Source organism: Colobus angolensis, unplaced genomic scaffold (assembly GCF_000951035.1).
Source record: "Colobus angolensis palliatus isolate OR3802 unplaced genomic scaffold, Cang.pa_1.0 Scaffold182, whole genome shotgun sequence".
Lineage (NCBI taxonomy): Eukaryota > Metazoa > Chordata > Mammalia > Primates > Cercopithecidae > Colobus > Colobus angolensis.
In genome coordinates, this window is record NW_012114955.1 from 1,144,977 (window position 1) to 1,161,191 (window position 16,215).

At 49.2% G+C, this 16,215-nt stretch overlaps 1 protein-coding gene across 2 annotated transcripts in view; it reads left to right on the plus strand.

The window, feature by feature from the left end:
• The window catches only part of CCDC136 (coiled-coil domain containing 136), a 31,460-nt gene extending 23,439 nt beyond the window's left edge, over positions 1–8,021 (plus strand). Inside the window, exons 16-19 of one of the 2 annotated variants that reach the window (XM_011939562.1) lie at positions 531–812; positions 1,496–1,813; positions 3,665–3,771; positions 7,690–8,019. In XM_011939562.1, coding sequence (XP_011794952.1) covers positions 531–812; positions 1,496–1,813; positions 3,665–3,766 — 702 coding nt within the window. In that variant the 3' untranslated portion in view covers positions 3,767–3,771; positions 7,690–8,019. Of the gene's footprint in view, positions 1–530; positions 813–1,495; positions 1,814–3,664; positions 3,772–7,689 lie in introns of both variants that reach the window. The other variant, XM_011939563.1, reaches the window with a different exon arrangement.
• The last annotated feature ends 8,194 nt before the right edge of the window (positions 8,022–16,215 follow it).

Here is a 16,215-nt window from a genome sequence, read left to right on the forward strand (position 1 = left end):
TTTTTTTGAGACAGAGTCTCACTCTGTTGCCAGGCTGAAGTTCAGTGGCACGATCTCAGCTCACTGCAACCTCCACCTCCTGGGTTCAAGCGATTTTCCTGTCTCAGCCTCCCAAGTTTCTGGGACTACAGGTGTGCTCCACTAAGCCCAGCAAATGTTTGTATTTTTAGTAGACATGGGATTTCACCTTGTTGGCCAGGCTGGTCTCGAACTCCTGACCGCAAGTGATCCGCCCACCTCAGCCTCCCAAAGTGCTGGGATTGCACTGGATGGCAAGTGAACCACCACACACTGCCATTTTTTTCATCTTGTTAGATGTACGTCATCAGGTGCCTCAAGTTAGGAGAAGCTATTTGTAAAACTATTTGAGTGGCTCATTTTCCACAGTTGAATATTTTCTCGTCCTATGGGCTTTAGCAGGGAGATTTCTGAGACAGTGACCCCCAAGCAGGGCTGAGGTTGGTTGCATGGTCAGCCAACTGGTTGCATAACTAGCCAACTCTGGGTAACTGGCCCTCCACTACCAACAGATCAAAGAACTGCAGACCAAGCTGCGAGAGCTGCAGCTGCAATACCAGGCTAGCATGGATGAGCAGGGGCGGCTTCTGGTAGTGCAGGAGCAGCTGGAGGGGCAGCTGCAGTGCTGCCAGGAGGAGCTCCACCAGCTCAGGGAGAAGAGGCCCTCTGTTGTCAAAGAAGCCCGGGGGAAGAATGCTAATAAGAACATGAACAAGAATGCCAATGGGGTTAAAATGAAAAAGGTGATCAAGCCTTGCTCGGATACTTCTGAGAGTGACTTTGAGACCAGAAAGGTGAGTAGTAACCTTGGTAGCCAGATAAGCAGAAAGGAGGAGGAGATCCTGGGAAGAAGCATTGTCTCCACCACCCTTTCAACCAGGATTTGTAGAGAAGCTTCTGGGATCTCTGAAGTGTCTACAGTGGTTCCCATCTTAATGGAAAGTGGGTGCTCCCTTTTCCTGTGAAGCTATGGGGAGAGTGGAACACAGCTCACATTGGGAGGTGCAGCCCTAAAGGACCACAGCCCCTAGGCTGGACAACTCCTTCAGTTCGCCCAGCCCCATTTGCTGGGGCCCCTGTTCTTCCTGGGTTACATGCCCAAGAGAAGGACCAAATAGATGAAGAGGGAGGAATTTGTTCAAAGTAGTTGTGTACTAATAAGTGAAAGAGGATTGGGTAAAAGAAGAGTCGCTGTAGGGGTGGGAAGCAACAATTTAGGTGCACACCCAAGACTCTTTAGTTCTGGCAGCTGTTTGAAATGGCTTAATGGCCAACAGACATAGTGGTCCTGAGAGGTGAGGTGTGATGCCCTCTACATATGCTCAGAGGATTGGCTCACAGTCCCAGAGCACCGGGCTGCACCTTTGCACTCTGACATGCTGGAAGTCATGTTTCCTGGAGCTAGTACAGCATTGTCATGAGAGTAGGAGCTTCACAGGTAACGCAGCCCTCATCCTGCCCTACTCCCACCCCACAGAGTCTGGAGGTGGTGCTGTACTACAAAGCCAGCCAGAGGAAATTAGATGGACTAGCGAAAGAGGAGGAAAAGAAAGAGGAGATGAAAGAGGAAAAAAAGGAAGTGAAAGAGGAAGCAAAGGAGCAGTGTGGGGATGAGCTAGTTGCTGAGCCAGCAGATCCTGGGGAAGCTAAATCCACAGAAGATCAGGAGGAAAATGAAGAGGACAAAGAGCAAGAGGAGAAGGAAGAAAACAGTGAAGAGGAGGAAGATGACGTTGACTCTTCCCTTGAAAGTCCCGAAGAAAACAACCCCCTCAGACTTTCCGAGAGCAAAAAGGTAACCAGAGCCAAAGGCTAGATCAAGTGGGAAGTGGGGTCTTGGGCTCAGGTACTTCAGAGTTAATGGGTGGCCCTGCCAAGGATGGACACCTCCAGGAGTGGAGGCCTCGCACTGTAAGTCACGGCCCTTCGGGGAAGCAGAGATGCAGAAGGGGGAGGCGAGAGCAGTCTGTCTGCAGGAAATCACGGGCTCAGCCCCGTTTGCTGTGGAACCACCTCACAATGACCACCTTTTCTGGGAACCAACGTGGGGTCCCTGGAGTCCTTTCATTTACATAGTAGCCTTTGTTACCTTCCTTATGTGGAGAGCGTTCCCTCATCCCTCTTTCGGCACTGCAGGAAGGACATTGACAATGTGAAGTCTACTTCAGGCCATTTTTGTCAGCCTGGGCAAATTACTCAGTCCGGTTTTCCTATGGTGCCCTGTTAGGTTTAACCTTTGTTGTTGCTATTAGGGGTGTGTCAGGGGATAATGTCTTCTTTGTAGGCTTGTGTCGCCCCCTGGATTCTGTGTATCACAGGACATGAAGGTGGGGCCTGGGAGTGATCAAGAGTGATAGTGAAAATATTTCACGTCTGTACAGTAGGAGCATAGACTAGTCCAAGGAGACCATCCCTAACCCTACAGTTGCTAGATCACTGAGAGGTTGGGGTGGAGGTATCCTGGGATATATCTGCTGGAATGCCAGGGGTAACTTACCAACAATATAGAAGTACTTCCATATTTTAATAACTGGTACATCTCTGCAGGTATGTAGCAACTGAATTCTTGCCCTGGGCTTAACTCAGGGCCAGAGTCTCTACAGAGTTAGAGTATTTCCTGTGTAAGTCCTCAGCTTACATTACAGGTTCTTTCTGTTCTAAACAGAGGTAAAGAAAAAAGCCTCTTGTCCAGTCAACTCTGAGGATATCTGGAATTTCCGGCAATTGGGTCTTCAGCACTGGCTAAGGATCCAGTGTGCAGTGCTCTGCTTACCTTGTGCCAGGGGACCATTACCTAAGATGTGAAAGGTCGGAGCCACTGCAGCCCCTCCCACTATCATGTTTCCTTGAGCTCATCATATTCCACCATGTGCTGGTTCAGAGCCTCACAGATGTCTTTACCTTCGGTGCCACATTTCTAAAGCTAGACCTGACTTTTCTACTTCAAATACATTCTGTGTTTCTATATATGGAGAGATCCCTTTGCCCCGTGGGTCCTGCATCTTTTGCAGGCAGCTCTAGGGCATGCGTATTACCACTTTGCAAAAGCAGTTTCTCTCCGCAAGACTGTTGCAGTGAAAGAACTAGCCCTTCTCCCTTGTCCGTTTGTTTTGGTGCATGTTGTTTTACAATGATATCATTAGATTCCTAGGGGATCAAAGGGACAAGAGCCCAAAATACTAAGAAACTTGATGGAAAGCAGGCTAGAACAAAGGGACAGGTGGCCTGGTAGAAGACTGGCCCTTCCTAGAGCAACCTAGGAAAAGTATCTGCCCTACTCCACTAAGGAAGCCGTTTACTCTCTGCAGCGTCACAAGAAAGGTCTAGGTGCAGATACGTCCTGCTTGACAAGATATGAGAGGTATATGATGAGACAGAAAGAAAACTGGACTCACCGCCTGACTTGGACCTAGCTGCTGCTTAACCCATTCAATTTTGCAATTCCTACAGACTGCCGGTGGAAAGAACCAAGGCCCAGGCAGCAGAAAAGACATGCAACTGCTCTAGCTTACCTGTTTTTTAACCTCTTGATTCCTTTCTCTTTTCCCTTTGTTTTCTCATCTTCATTATCTGTTGGATCCATGTGTTTATGTCTCACATCTCCTGGTCTCTCCTCGTGCTTCTTTCTCATTTTGGTGTGTTGCAGTCATCCCCTACCCCCGATCCCCCCATCTTCTCCTTGCCTCTTGTAGGCCTGGTGGTCATCTCGGCTTTGCTCTGGTGCTGGTGGGCTGAGACGTCGTCCTAATGCAGGTACTGGTATTGCTTCCTCTCCTTCTGAGGGATAGAGGGAGGGTGCAGGTTGCCCTGGCCTCTCCTCTTTCCCTTTTCTCCCAGCTGCTTGCTTCTTGCTTGTGCTATTTTACAATAGGTGATGCTCAGGTCTGAGTTTTAGTTCTGACTTTTCCTTGGGCTACTGCAAAGCCTGTGACATCTCTGAGCATGTCTTCGTAATGCATAGGAGGTTGGAATGCTTACCAGAGACATGGTTTGAGTTTCAATCCTTGGCTGGGAAAAACTTGGCTAAGCCCAGCTCGGTTGCTACTGTCAAAGCTGCCTCACTACTACTTTTTCCCCGCTCATCCTCTGTGTGATGGCTAGCCTGACCACTTCTGATGAGCTGATGTTTGTCTCCAAGGCTGGCCTGGACTCTCTTTGTCTTTAACTCCAGAGTCAAGTTCTCACTACTGTTGCTACCCAGGATGGCAAAATAAGGAATCCCTCTTCCGTTGGGAGAGAGAGGAGGTCTGAAGAGCTCTGAGCCTCATGATCGTCCCAGGGGCATTGGTAGGAGGGCAACCTAAGTTGGTCCGTCAAGCTTGGTGAAATGGAACTGAACCCTTACTGTATTCTGCTCTTTCTACTGAACAGTTCTCTGCTTCTGGACTTCCAGTCTCCAGAAAAGTCAGAACAGAATGCCGGGAAATTTTATTAGTTCTCTGTTTATCTCTTTTGTGGGTCAGATTCCATGGTAATTGGCTTCCCAAGCTAGGTTGTCTGGAGAGAATGTGGTATTAGTGAAAAGTTTCTACTAGCCAGAGATCTGTGTTCTCAGGAAATTAAGACTGATTTATTCTGGCCACTTTCCAGTCAGCTCCCACACATGTAATCTAGGCTGTCAACAGGATACCAAATTCAGGAGGCAGAATGTGGTCTTACGGCCTAAGGTGGAAGACTGGGGTTCCACCTGCCTTCTGGAACCCATAAGGTATTCTCTCTAGTCCTGTGTTGCTTCTTTCTCATGCTGTCCCTGCCTCCCCCTCTACTCCCCTCTCTTCTCATATTCCTGTGAACAGAATGTAGCTTAATGCACAGGGTGGCAGCTGGAGCATTTGTTGGTGGCACTTCTCTCCATTTCCTTTTCTGTCCTTCCTCCTGCTCCCTCCCCAGCTTTCCTATTACTCATCTTCAAGCCTCCACCTTTCTTCTTGACTTTAGGTATTCCCTTTACTCCCTGGTCCACAACTGCTTTAGTGATGGGACCCCTCTCTATGACTCTTTCTCCCCTGTGCCCCACCCCCAGAAATCTTAAGTCACTACAGGTGAGACCCAAAGCATTCAGCCACAGCCTTCCACCACCTCAGACTCAGCCTGGCCCAATCAGGGGGAGAGGAAGAACTGCTGGTGAAGGGTTCTACTGGTGGGGCCTGTTATCCCCAGAGCTCCGGGAGGCCCCAACATGCAACTGTGCAGCCAGGACCTGAGGGAGCCCAGTGTGGTAGAAAGCATGGCTGCCAGGCGGTCAGAAGAACTCGGTTGAGTCTGCCTCTACTGCCAGCCATTGTCCCAGGGAGCAAAATGCACACTCTGAGCTCTAGCTTCTTCAAATGTAAACAAAGGATGATCAAACCTCTGCCCTCCTCACAGGTTTTTGTCAGGACCAGATGGGTTAAAATAGATGAAAGTATTCTATAAATTATAAAATACCCCATCATTAATAAAAAGAGCACACACTTACAAAATGCAGTCTATGTGTTAGGCACTGTTCTAATCACTTAGGTATATTAACTGATTTAATCCTTGCAACAACCCTATGAAGAAGCTACTCCTATTATTACTTTATATATGATTAAACAAAGGCATAGAGAAGTTAAGTAAAACAGCCAGGAAGCTGCGAATCAGTTTAGAAGGACTCAATATTAGCAACAGATAAGATTCCAATCTTGCTTCCCCTTATCGTCTCTTCTCATTTTGAGCAGTTTCTCTTCGCTGGTCCCAAGTAGGAAGACACCATACTTCTGTTTAGGCAACCTCAGATCACATTAGCTCTTTAGGTAACTAATATATTATTAATTTATTTCATGTGTTGTTTATAAGCCCCTCTGCAGATTGTGTATGCTAAGCGTCCTTTCCCCATTCTGTACCTGCATTTGATTTTGAGGCTTCAAAGGCAAAATTTTCCATTCTTCCCTATTATAGTTCATTGTTCTTACCTTATAAGGTTCTGTGTGTATGTGTTTTTAATCTTGACCCTGTGGTTTTAAAATACTCACTTCCTCTGCCACCTTCACATCGTCTACAGGGGTGGCAAGCCCACCTTCCCTATCTTCATCTACAGAGGACAGAGTGAGGACAGAGCCTCTAGAGTGTCATCTTGTGGAGTTCTTTTATTCAGCTCATTGGTCACTTACCTGCATTCAACATACTGTACTGTCATCCTACCCTTATTTCTGCATATTATCTGCAAAGATCATAGAAAATCCTGTCAAACAACTCAACATCCAAAAACATGATTCTGGGCTCACCTAGTTTAAAAGGAGAGTTTGACACAACTTACCCCTTTGGGACACCCACACCAGCCCTTTCCCCATCCCATGCAGAAGCTTGCCTTTGCCCAGTATGAGGTACACCAGTCACATTTAAGGATTTCAGCTCCTCTCTCCTTTAAGAACACCAGACTAACATCCTTAGCAATGCACTTTAGGATAGAAGCATCTGACCATGTCAATATTTTTTTCTAGCTAGCTCCCTTCTTAGTTTTGTTTTTGGTTTTAGAGACAGGGTCTCACTCTGTCACCAAGGCTCCAGTGCAGTGGCACGATCATGGCTCACTGTAACTTTGAACTCCGGGTATCAAGCGATCCTCCTCCATCAGCCGATCTCTTGGTTTTCTTACATGAATTACTCTGTATATCCACCTCTAACGTTGCTTGGCTTTCCATTTCATATCTTCTGTTGTTCTTAGTAGCTATTTCTACAAGCTCAGGAGATTTTCTTGCTCTTTAGCAGGCTTAAAATCCTCTTTTTAGATAAATTATCATCTGAGAAAATGTGTTATTAGCATTAATGGGCTATATTCCATTTTTACTTGGAACCATCCTTCTCTTACCTATGCTATAGCTTATGACTCAAAATCCAAATTCTACCTTTCAGGTAGTAGAGCAAAAAAATAATAAAAATAAAACCTATTTCCCCAAGTATGTATTTTCTTGTCTAAGATTTTCATATTCCCTAATGGATGCTTTTTGGATATCTTCTGATGGTGCCACTTGTCCCATGAATCAGCAGGGTTCCCTAGTGGCCGGCAGTGTCTGGAAGCCTCAGCATACTCCAGCACATGTGCCAGGAAGTCAGTCAACATACCTGGTGATTAGGAGTGTTTTAATGACTCAGGCCCAGTGACAGGTTTCCTTAAATTTCCTTGAACCAGTGTCATTCTCTGTCAAAGTTTGTCTGCCTAAGAACCTCCTACTTACCTGCACTCCGTAGTGCACTTTCTTCATTTCCCCTCAGTCTTACTCTGCCTTCCCCATCCTCTTGACTCTCAGTTGACTTCACTGCAGTGAAACTAATGAGGTGCTGCTGCTTTTCCCAAAGTGCCAGGTTTACCCTCCTCTTTATTGCCATGGCATTCAGTCCTTTCTCATTGCAACCACTTGGAAGTCTGGCCCCTGAGTCTGCTTCTTCACGTGGGAGCTAGTATTCTCAGCCCATGGGGAGAAACGGAGGCCTGAATGCAGGCTGTCACCTAAGGTGGTGCGTACAGTGTTGGGCCACATGTCTAGTGGTGCCAGGACTGAGAGATCACTTGCCTTCAGTGATTACCCAGGAGGTAAGAGAGACCGATCCACAATGTTCCTGAGGTGTCTTGGGCACCCATAGGCAGGTGATTTCTGGCTTAGGGCAGGGTTCAGGAGGCTGGGCACTCACAGTTTCTCTTTGGTCCCACAGAACATGTTTGGGTTGTGGAAGCCTATGGTATTCTTGGCTATTGCAGCTGTGGCTCTATATGTGTTACCCAACATGCGACAGCAGGAGTCAGAGTTCTGCCTCATGGAGTGATGGCAGACCTTGGCCAGCGCGAGGGCAGATCCCCAGTGGCCACCACCCTCAGCTTTGGGCAGGACACACTGTGCCAGAACCCTCCCCATATGTTCCATGTGTCCCCGTCTCCTCAGCCTCAGTCACCCAGGCTGGAAAGGCTTGTGGGGAGCGGCTGACTCCCATCTCCTGCCTTGTGTAAGAACCTGAGTTCCTTGTAATTAAATATCAACTGAATTACATGAGACTGTGGATTTTTGTTTGCTAAATGCCTCACAACATAACCAGAACAGAGCGGTCCCCCTTTAGGCAAGTACCTCACATAAGAGTCTGACTCCTAAATACGGCTTCTCACCCTGCAGATGACCTCAGAAATGAGGCTGGCCCCTTGTGCTGACAACTGACTCACAGAGGGGTTGGTCTGTGCTCATGAACCCATCCTGAGGTGCTCACCTGAGCATGGAGAAATGGAATGAACAAGGGCTGGGGAGACCTCCCCTTAGGTTCTGTGTGCATACCTACCTACATGAGAAGGCTGCCCTAAGAAGATCCACGTATGTGCCTTCGTGGCTTAGCCTTTGTGACTTCTCAAGGGATTCACCCTCAGAGATGACTTTAATCAGCCAGAGTCCTGGCGGTAAACAGGTGGCACACTCAAAGCTTTACATGAAGAGAGTTTAATGAAGGGACTGTGTACAAAAGGCAGAGTTAGGAGAAGCAACAAAACATAGTGAAGTACCAGGCACTAGCAACAGTGTAAAGCATCCCAGGCTGAAGCAGGAAGGAAAGGAAGCAAGAGCTGGAGCTCTGAAAATGGGCCCCAGGCAGGAGTGGCAGCCACAGCGGGTGCAGCCCCCGCCAGAGCCGTGATGAAGTGGGATATGTATTCCCCTACCTTCTCCTCCCACCTGCCAGTTTTCTACTGGTAGCTCATCAGCTGAACCCAACGGGAAGACAAAGAGCAGAGGTGCCCAGGTGATGTAATCTTTCAAGCTCAGCCTCCTGGAGCTTAGAGCAGGACAGAAGCCTGAGGATGGATCTAATTGGGACAAGTAGAATGATGAGGGTAGTTTATGTGTGTTCCTGTTTACCTTCATTCCTGTGAAAACTTTGTGATTGGAGGTTATCATCATGAATGTTTCCATATGACAGAAGACCCCAAGCGTATTCTTTTTATTTCTTTTTCTTTTCTTTTCTTTCTTTCTTTCTTTCTTTTTTTTTTGAGACAGGGTCTCACTCTGTCACCCAGGCTGGAGTGCAGTGGCACCGTCTTGGCTCACTGCAACCTCCACCTCCTGAGCTCAAGCACCTCCCACTTCAGCCTCCCAAGTAGCTGGGACCACAGGCATGCACCACCATGCCCAGCTAAATTTTGTATTTTTTGTAGAGACAGGGTTTCACCATTTTGCCCAGGCTGGTCTCAAACTCCTGGGCTCAAGCAATCCTCCTGCCTCAGCCTGCCAAAGTGCTGGGATTACAGGCATGAGGCATAGTGCCCAGCCCCACGCATATTCTTAAGCCATAGTGGAAAGAATGACCCCATGACTCCTGGCTTTCTTTGGACCCCTCTTTTTTCCTCCCTCCCACCCGAAAGGACTTTGTTCCATTCAACCAAACGTCCAAAGAAACATGTACAGCGTGTATACTGTGGTAGCACTGCCAAGCTAAATGAATTCATTCCTTCTCTAGCTCTTACCTATGGGGAGTAGCAAGGACATTTAGAATTAGGAGATTTTCAAGTTGTATTCAGCCCAGAGAAGTGACACGGCTGAATTGAAAGTCTATTTTAGCAGACATGGGGCCAGTGCTGAAATTGTGACTAGCCTCCTAGAAACATGACTGCAACTAGGCAAATTGAAGACAGTGCCATATGCCTCTTTTGCCTTTGTCTAAATTAGTGGTCCTCAACCTTTTCGGCACCAGGGACCAGTTTCATGGAAGCCAATTTTTCCACAGATGGAGGGGGGATGGGGATGGTTTCGGGATGAAACTGTCCCACCTCAGAGCATCAGGCATTAGCTGGATTCTTGTAAGGAGTGTGCGACCTAGATCCCTCACATGCGCAGTTCACAATAGGGTTCCTGCTCCTTATGAGAATCTAATGCTGCCACTGATCTGACAAGAGGCAGAGCTCTGGTGGTAATGCTTGCCTAGCCACCACTCACCTAATGCTGTGTGGCCCAGTTCCTGACAGTATTGGTCCAAGGCCTGGGGGTTGGGCACCCCAGCTCTAAATGACTCCTCTTTGAAGACAGTTCTGACCTAGGCTAGTCTAGCTCCTTGCTACTCCATGTGACCCATAGATCAGCAGCATCAGCATTGCCCAGGAGCTTATTTGAAAGGCAGATCTCAGGCCCCAACCCAGATCTACTGATGCAGAATCTGCATTTCTAATGAGATGCCCAGTTGATTTGTATGCACAGTAAGATTTGAGAGGCACCACCCTGGTCAATTATATTAGATTGTATGCTCTCAGTTGTAACCTAAAGAAATTATTTCACAACCGACCTGGTGCCACTGGCTGCTTGTTTTTAAGTGTAGTGAGACTGCTATTTACCCACTTTACTGCCGCCACCAGTTGACTGAAGAACATGGGTATGGGTGGTGGAAAGGACTTACAGCCAAAAGCTATGGTCTGCATGTTTCTGCAAATTCGTATGTTGAAATCCTAACCCCTAAGGTGATAATATTAGGAGGGGGGCTTTGGGAGGTGATTAGGTCATGAGACCAGAGCCCTCAGGGGTGGGATCAGAGCCCTCATTAAAGAGACTTCAGAGAGATCCCTCGCCCTTTCTGCCATGTAAGTTTACAGTAAGACTACAACCAGACCAGGCACAGTGGGTTACGCTTGTAATCCTAGCACTTTGGAAGACCAAGGCGGGCGGACCACCTGAGGTCAGGAGTTCAAGACCAGCCTGACCAACATGGAGAAACCCCATCACTACTAAAAATACAAAAAATTAGCCGGGCATGGTGGCACATGCCTATAATCCCAGCTACTCGGGAGACTGAGGCAGGAGAATCGCTTGAACCTGGGAGGCAGAGGTTATGGTGAGCCGAGATCTTGCCATTGCACTCTAGCCTGGGCAACAAGAGTGAAACTCCATCTCAAAAAAAAAAAAAAGACTACAGCCATCTGTGAGGAAGTAGGCCCCTCGCCAGACATGGAATCTGCAGGCATCTTGATCTCAAACTTCCCAGCCTCCAGAATTGTAAGAAATAAATTCTTGTTGTTTATAAACCACCCAGTCTATAGTATTTTGTTATAGCAGCCCAAATGGACTAAGACACTAAAGATCACTGATTTAACCTGGAATTACAAGCCAGGATAGAGGTCAGGTTCTAGTAGGGTGGTCCCCAGCTAGGGGACCTGAACCTAGAGCCTGCCTAATGGCAGGAATGTGGGCCTGCTTTTCCAACCTTTTTGCTTAGAATACAAAACCCCTCCCTTGAGGACATGTCCTTCTCTGCTCATTTCATTGATTGATTGATTGATTGAGACAGGGTCTGACTCTGTTGCCCAGGCTGGAGTGCAGTGGTGCAATTTCAGCTCACTGCAACCTCCACCTTCCAGGCTCAAGCCATCCTCCCACCTCAGCTTCCAGAGCAGCTGGGACTACAGGCGCTCACCACCACGCACAGCTAATTTTTGTATTTTTTGCAGAGTGGGGTTTTGCCATGTTGCCCAGGCTGGTCTAAACTCCTGAGCTCAAGTGAATCGCCCGCCTCAGCCTCCCAAAGTGCTGGGATTACAGGTGAGAGCCACTGCACCTGACCCTCTGTTCATTTTAGAATCCCATTCTCTTCATTTGGTTTGGACTTTCTGTCTCCTTGTTTTAATAATACACTGTTACCCAGGTGTATTGAAGAGGAATCTTTCCTGCTGAATGTGAAAAATTCACTTAAGCTAGCTTAAAAAAATGCAGTAGAATGTTCTCATAAGTGGAGTTAAGGTCGGGCGCAGTGGCTCACGCCTGTAATCCCAGCACTTTGAGAGGCCGAGGCGGGCGGATCACAAGGTCAGGAGATCGAGACCATCCTGGCGAACACGGTGAAACCTCATCTCTACTAAAAAAAATACAAAAAACTAGCCGGGCGAGGTGGCCGGCGCCTGTAATCCCAGCACTTTGGGAGGCCGAGATGGGCGGATCACGAGGTCAGGAGATCGAGACCATCCTGGCGAACACGGTGAAACCTCATCTCTACTAAAAAAAATACAAAAAACTAGCCGGGCGAGGTGGCCGGCGCCTGTAATCCCAGCACTTTGGGAGGCCGAGATGGGCGGATCACGAGGTCAGGAGATCGAGACCATCCTGGCGAACACGGTGAAACCTCATCTCTACTAAAAAAAATACAAAAAACTAGCCGGGCGAGGTGGCCGGCACCTGTAATCCCAGCTACTCGGGAGGCTGAGGCAGGAGAATGGCGTAAACCCGGGAGGCGGAGCTTGCAGTGAGCTGAGATCCGGCCACTGCACTCCAGCCTGGGCGACAGAGCGAGACTCCTTCTTTAAAAAAAAAAAAAAAATGGAGTTAAAAAATGTGTATAATGTGTACACAGGGACATAGAACGTGAACTGATGGACACTGGAGACTTTGAAGCGGTGGGGGTGGGGCGAGGGGAGGAATGAGAAATTACTTAATGGGTACAATGTACATTATTTGGGTGATGTTACACTAGAAGCCCAGACTTCACACTAAACAATATATCCATGTATCAAAACTGCACTTGTACCCTCTAAATTTATACCAAAAAAAAAAAAAAAGGATTGATCTTAAGTCTGGAGGGGTATGCCTTGGAAGCCACAGGCAGGCATGCATCTGGGTCTAGGTGTGCTAGAACCAGGGACTCAAAGCACCTTCAGGAGCCTCCATCTCTCACCACTGCTGCCCTCTGCATAACTGCCTCCTTTCTGCAAGCTGCCTGCAGTCCAGCCCTCTCTGGTTTCCCTTTCCAGGTCAAGAGGTAGAGTAGCCACCTGCTGCCACTCCTGTCAAGGACCAGCTGCTTTTGGGGCAGGGTGGGTGATTCTAAAGATGACAGGTACTGCCAGTTCTGATTGTGGCAGAGGGAATATTGGGTTGCAGGGAAGGGGAGAGGGGAACAACCTGGAGATCCAGGCAGTGGCCCCCACGGAGATGTGGACACAGAGCTGCAGGGGAAGGCCTCTCTCACCAGAACCCCTTGGTCTCTAAGAGAATCAGAGGAAGCAAACTAACTGTTTTGGATCACCTATTAGATGCCAGGCACCATGCTAATCATCTTTCTTGTGATTTCCTTCCATTTCACACATTTAAAAAAAAAATGAGAAAACAGGCCCAAAAGAGTTACATTACTTGCCCAAGGTTATAGAGCTAGAAGTAGAGAGGCTGGAATTCAGCCCATGGATCATTCCACTCTACCACACTGTCCCTGGCAACTGGGTCAGTGCCACAGTCAGTATCAGTATCACTGAAAGTGCCTGCTGTGACCTGGCCAGCCCAGTATCATCACAGGTGACTGTGGAAATATCCCTGGTTCCAGAAAAACAGTATTTTCAAACATGGCTCATTATACCCGCTCACTTGGATTCAGCTCAGCCCAAGATAAATATGGCCAACATTGGTGGCTAATGAATAGAGCCCCTCAATGGCAGAGGCAGGACCAGGTGAAGAGCCAGGCAACCTGGTCTCCTGAGATAGGTCAGCGGGTGGTGAGTCAGGGGGCTATAAACGGCCTGTGGCCCCAGCCAGCACTGCTCAGATACTCAGCTGATGAAACCCCTTGTAAGCCCCTGTGTGCCCCTGCCTGGCTTAGGGAGGAGCATGTCAGCGCTCCTCCGGGAGGGGGCCCTACTTGGCAGGCCGAGGCCCAGCATTGTGCACGGTCTGTTCCAGCCTGGCTGGCCAGGCTGGGGGCCTGGGCTCATGGGCTATATTGAGGGCTGAGTCACCAGCCCGCGCCTGGGTCAGGCTGATTGTCACTGGATGCTGGGGCCTGAGTCAGGCCCCGATTTATCCTGGAGAGCAACAGGCTCAGGTTTCTGAGGACAGTTGCGGGGGTTGGAGGGGGGTGACGGGAATCATCCCTTGGCACTCTGCACCCTCCTCTGCCAACCATTCACTTGATCCCCTGGGGCCCTCACACTGACCTCCCCTGGAGCCCGCACACTGACCTCCCCTGGAGCTAGCTCATGAGTCAGAGGGAAAGCAAGGGAAGCTACACTGGGAGTTCCTTCTCCCCTCCCTGGCTTCCTCCAGCCTGAACAGAGGCGCTTAGTTGGCTGGGGGACCTCAGATAATGCCTGCAAAACAGGACTGTGGACTATTAGGGTCTGTAAAGGGGCTGTCAACTCCAAGCAAACTCACCTTAACCCTTTCTCCTCCCCAGCAGCTCAAAGAGGAATGCATCCTTTCTCAGATCTGTGCCTCAGTTTACTCACCAGGGTTTCAGAGGCAGCACTGCTGAACCCTGAGCCCCTGGCACCTCAGGTTGGCTGTCAGAAGTCGGCCTTTGTATATACACAGTTCCCCTGTGAGGCCCAGCTTGTGTCCTAGGAGCCGGGCCTCTCTCCACAGCAGAGCTCAGCCTCTCAAGTGTATGGACAGCACTGGTGCCTGACGGGTGGATTTAGCCAAGAGTTGAAGGTGGCTTGGGGAGAATGAGAGTTCTAGAGATAGAGAGAAGGGGTTGCCAACAGGAGAGTGGAATTCCTGAGCACCTCGTCACAGGCAGCCGACAGAACATGAGCCGCAGGGCCCAGGCTATTTATACCTCGCCTGTCACTATCAGGGTCCCCAGAGCTCCCCCCACCCCTAGCCACGCACAGAAGGAACCTTTCTGGTCCCTTCTCTACTCATCCCCCTCCCTACCTAAGGACCAGGCAATTTCATTCAATGAGAAGAGAAAGAAATTATTCCTAGACCCCTGTCATCATAAGCATTGCCCCCCACAGAACCCTGAAACTTTTTCCTCAGCTCCATAACAGGGGGTGCCCTCATTGGCCCTTGGGGGAAAGAGCTCCCTAAGATGCTCACTATCCCGTCTTTTATACCAGGTCTAGGGGTAGAAAAGGAATTGGATATAATGATGTCCCTAAAAGGGCCCAGACCGTTCCCTGGCTTGAAGAAATTTCTCAGGCTCAGATACGGCCTCCTACCCAGCTCAGCTCGACTAACTGGGTCTAGAAGGATGGGAAAGCTGAGGACACGTGGCTTGAAAAAGGGGGAGCTGGGAGATATGGCTGCATGTATGCTACAGAGTTGCAGAATGGATCTTCTCCTTATAGAAATACATTCTCTAGGCTGGGCACGGTGGCTTATGCTTGTAATCCCAGCACTTTGGGAGACTGAGGTGGGCGGATCACCTGAGGTTGCGAGTTTTAGACCAGCCTGACCAACATGGAGAAACTCCGTTTCTACTAAAGATACAAAATTAGTTGGGTGTGGTGGCGCATGCCTGTAATCCCAGCTACTCAGGAGGCTGAGGCAGGAGAATCGCTTGAACCTGGGAGGCAGAGGTTGTGGTGAGCAGCAATCATGCCATTGCACTCCAGCCTGGGTAACAAGAGCGAAACTCCATCTCAAAAAAATAAAAAAAGAAAGAAAAGAAAAGAAAAAGAAATACGTTCTCTAGCTCTTTCTCCTCACCCCAGGCCAGAGGGTCTGTTTGGGTGCCTCAGTTTCCCTGCTGTTCTATTCCCCAGGCCTCCAGCTTTTGGCTTGCCCTGAGTACAGCTTTGCCTGGGCATCCCAGCTGGCTCCCTTGGGCTCTCCCTGACCACTCTGACCCTGGCCCTGCCCACCTGCCTGGTCACATTTCCCTCTGGCTGCTCTGGCTGGGGCTCTCCCTGTTTCAGCCTGGCTGACCCACCCTTTCCCTGGCAGGATCTGCCCCATGGCCCAAATGGGCACGTTGCCCAGGGGGCTCCCTGGTACTATGGGGGAAGAGTCTCTCCTTCCCCTCTTACCACCTCAGTTGAGTCAGACTTGGGGGAGGGGGACACACAGTGTGAGTCACTGGGTGCCCTTTTCCTGAGCTCAGCTTCATTCTGAGGTGATGAGGCCAAAGGGCTGCTGACAGGGACACTGAGTCAGGGGCAGGGGGCCCAGTTTTACTCCTGGGACTCTGGATTTGGGCCCCACATGAGGCTTTTCTATTTGTAAAGTCAAGCAATGGCTGGGAGGCACCCCCCCCCACCCCCCGCAGGATTCTCCTTCATTGGCCTGGGCAAGGTCCCTGCTTCCTCTCAGGCCCTCTCTGCACAGGCACACACACTTCCCTTCCCTGTCCACAGGTGGACAATGCCCTGGGCTAGGAGCCAGCCCTCGCAGGTCCTATCAACAGCCTGCCACCAACTAGTCTAGAAAATTCTGGTGCTGTCGAGTTGATGGGTGCATCACACCAACATGGCACAAGTATACATATGTAACAAACCTGCACGTTATGCACATGTAC